Genomic DNA, 559 nt, shown 5'->3' on the forward strand with positions numbered 1-559 from the left:
TCAAGTCCCCCGTATATGGGGCAGGGAAGGGGAGGTCACCCCAACCGTGGGGTACAGTTGCACCCTTTTGCCTTTTCCATGAAGCTCTTCCCTTTCCTACAGTGCAGGGCTCAGCCTTGCCTGCCCCTGTCCCCATCCCTGTCCCCATCCCCACGCCTGCCCTCCAGCCCCTTCTGCGCTGACCGGCTTTGCCTCTCACCCCCAGATTCAACAAACACCTGGACCGCGGCTTCAACTCCTGCTCCCGCACGGACCTGTACTTTGTGCCGCTCGATGGCTCCAAGCTGGCCAAGAAAAGGGCAGACTTGGTGGAGAAAGTGCGACGAGAGGCTGAGCAGAAGGCGCGAGAAGAGAAGGAGCGGGAACGGGAGCGGGAGCGGGAGAAGGAGCGGGAGCGGGAGAAGGAGCGGGAGCTGGAGAGGAGCGTGGTAGGTCTGGGGGTCCCACTGCTGCAGCGCAGCCGGGGCAGATGCTCGAGGACCCCCTTGGCTGCTCCCTGCTGGGACCCTGATGCTGATCCCTCTGCTCTCTTGCAGAAGATGGCCCAGGAGGGCCGGCC

The 559-nt window shown here is 63.9% G+C and overlaps 1 protein-coding gene across 1 annotated transcript in view; it reads left to right on the forward strand.

Moving 5' to 3' along the window:
- Nucleotides 1-205: 205 nt before the first annotated feature.
- ATN1 (atrophin 1) overlaps nt 206-559 on the forward strand; it is a gene marked incomplete at its 5' end in the record, with an annotated part of 3,557 nt that continues 3,203 nt past the window's right edge. Inside the window, 3 exon segments of the mRNA XM_009709856.1 lie at nt 206-428; nt 537-555; nt 558-559. The exon segment at nt 558-559 is cut by the window's right edge and continues 691 nt beyond it. Coding sequence (XP_009708158.1) covers nt 206-428; nt 537-555; nt 558-559 — 244 coding nt within the window.

The sequence above is a fragment of the Cariama cristata genome, unplaced genomic scaffold, assembly GCF_000690535.1.
Source record: "Cariama cristata isolate BGI_N322 unplaced genomic scaffold, ASM69053v1 scaffold15111, whole genome shotgun sequence".
NCBI classification, from domain to species: Eukaryota; Metazoa; Chordata; class Aves; order Cariamiformes; family Cariamidae; genus Cariama; species Cariama cristata.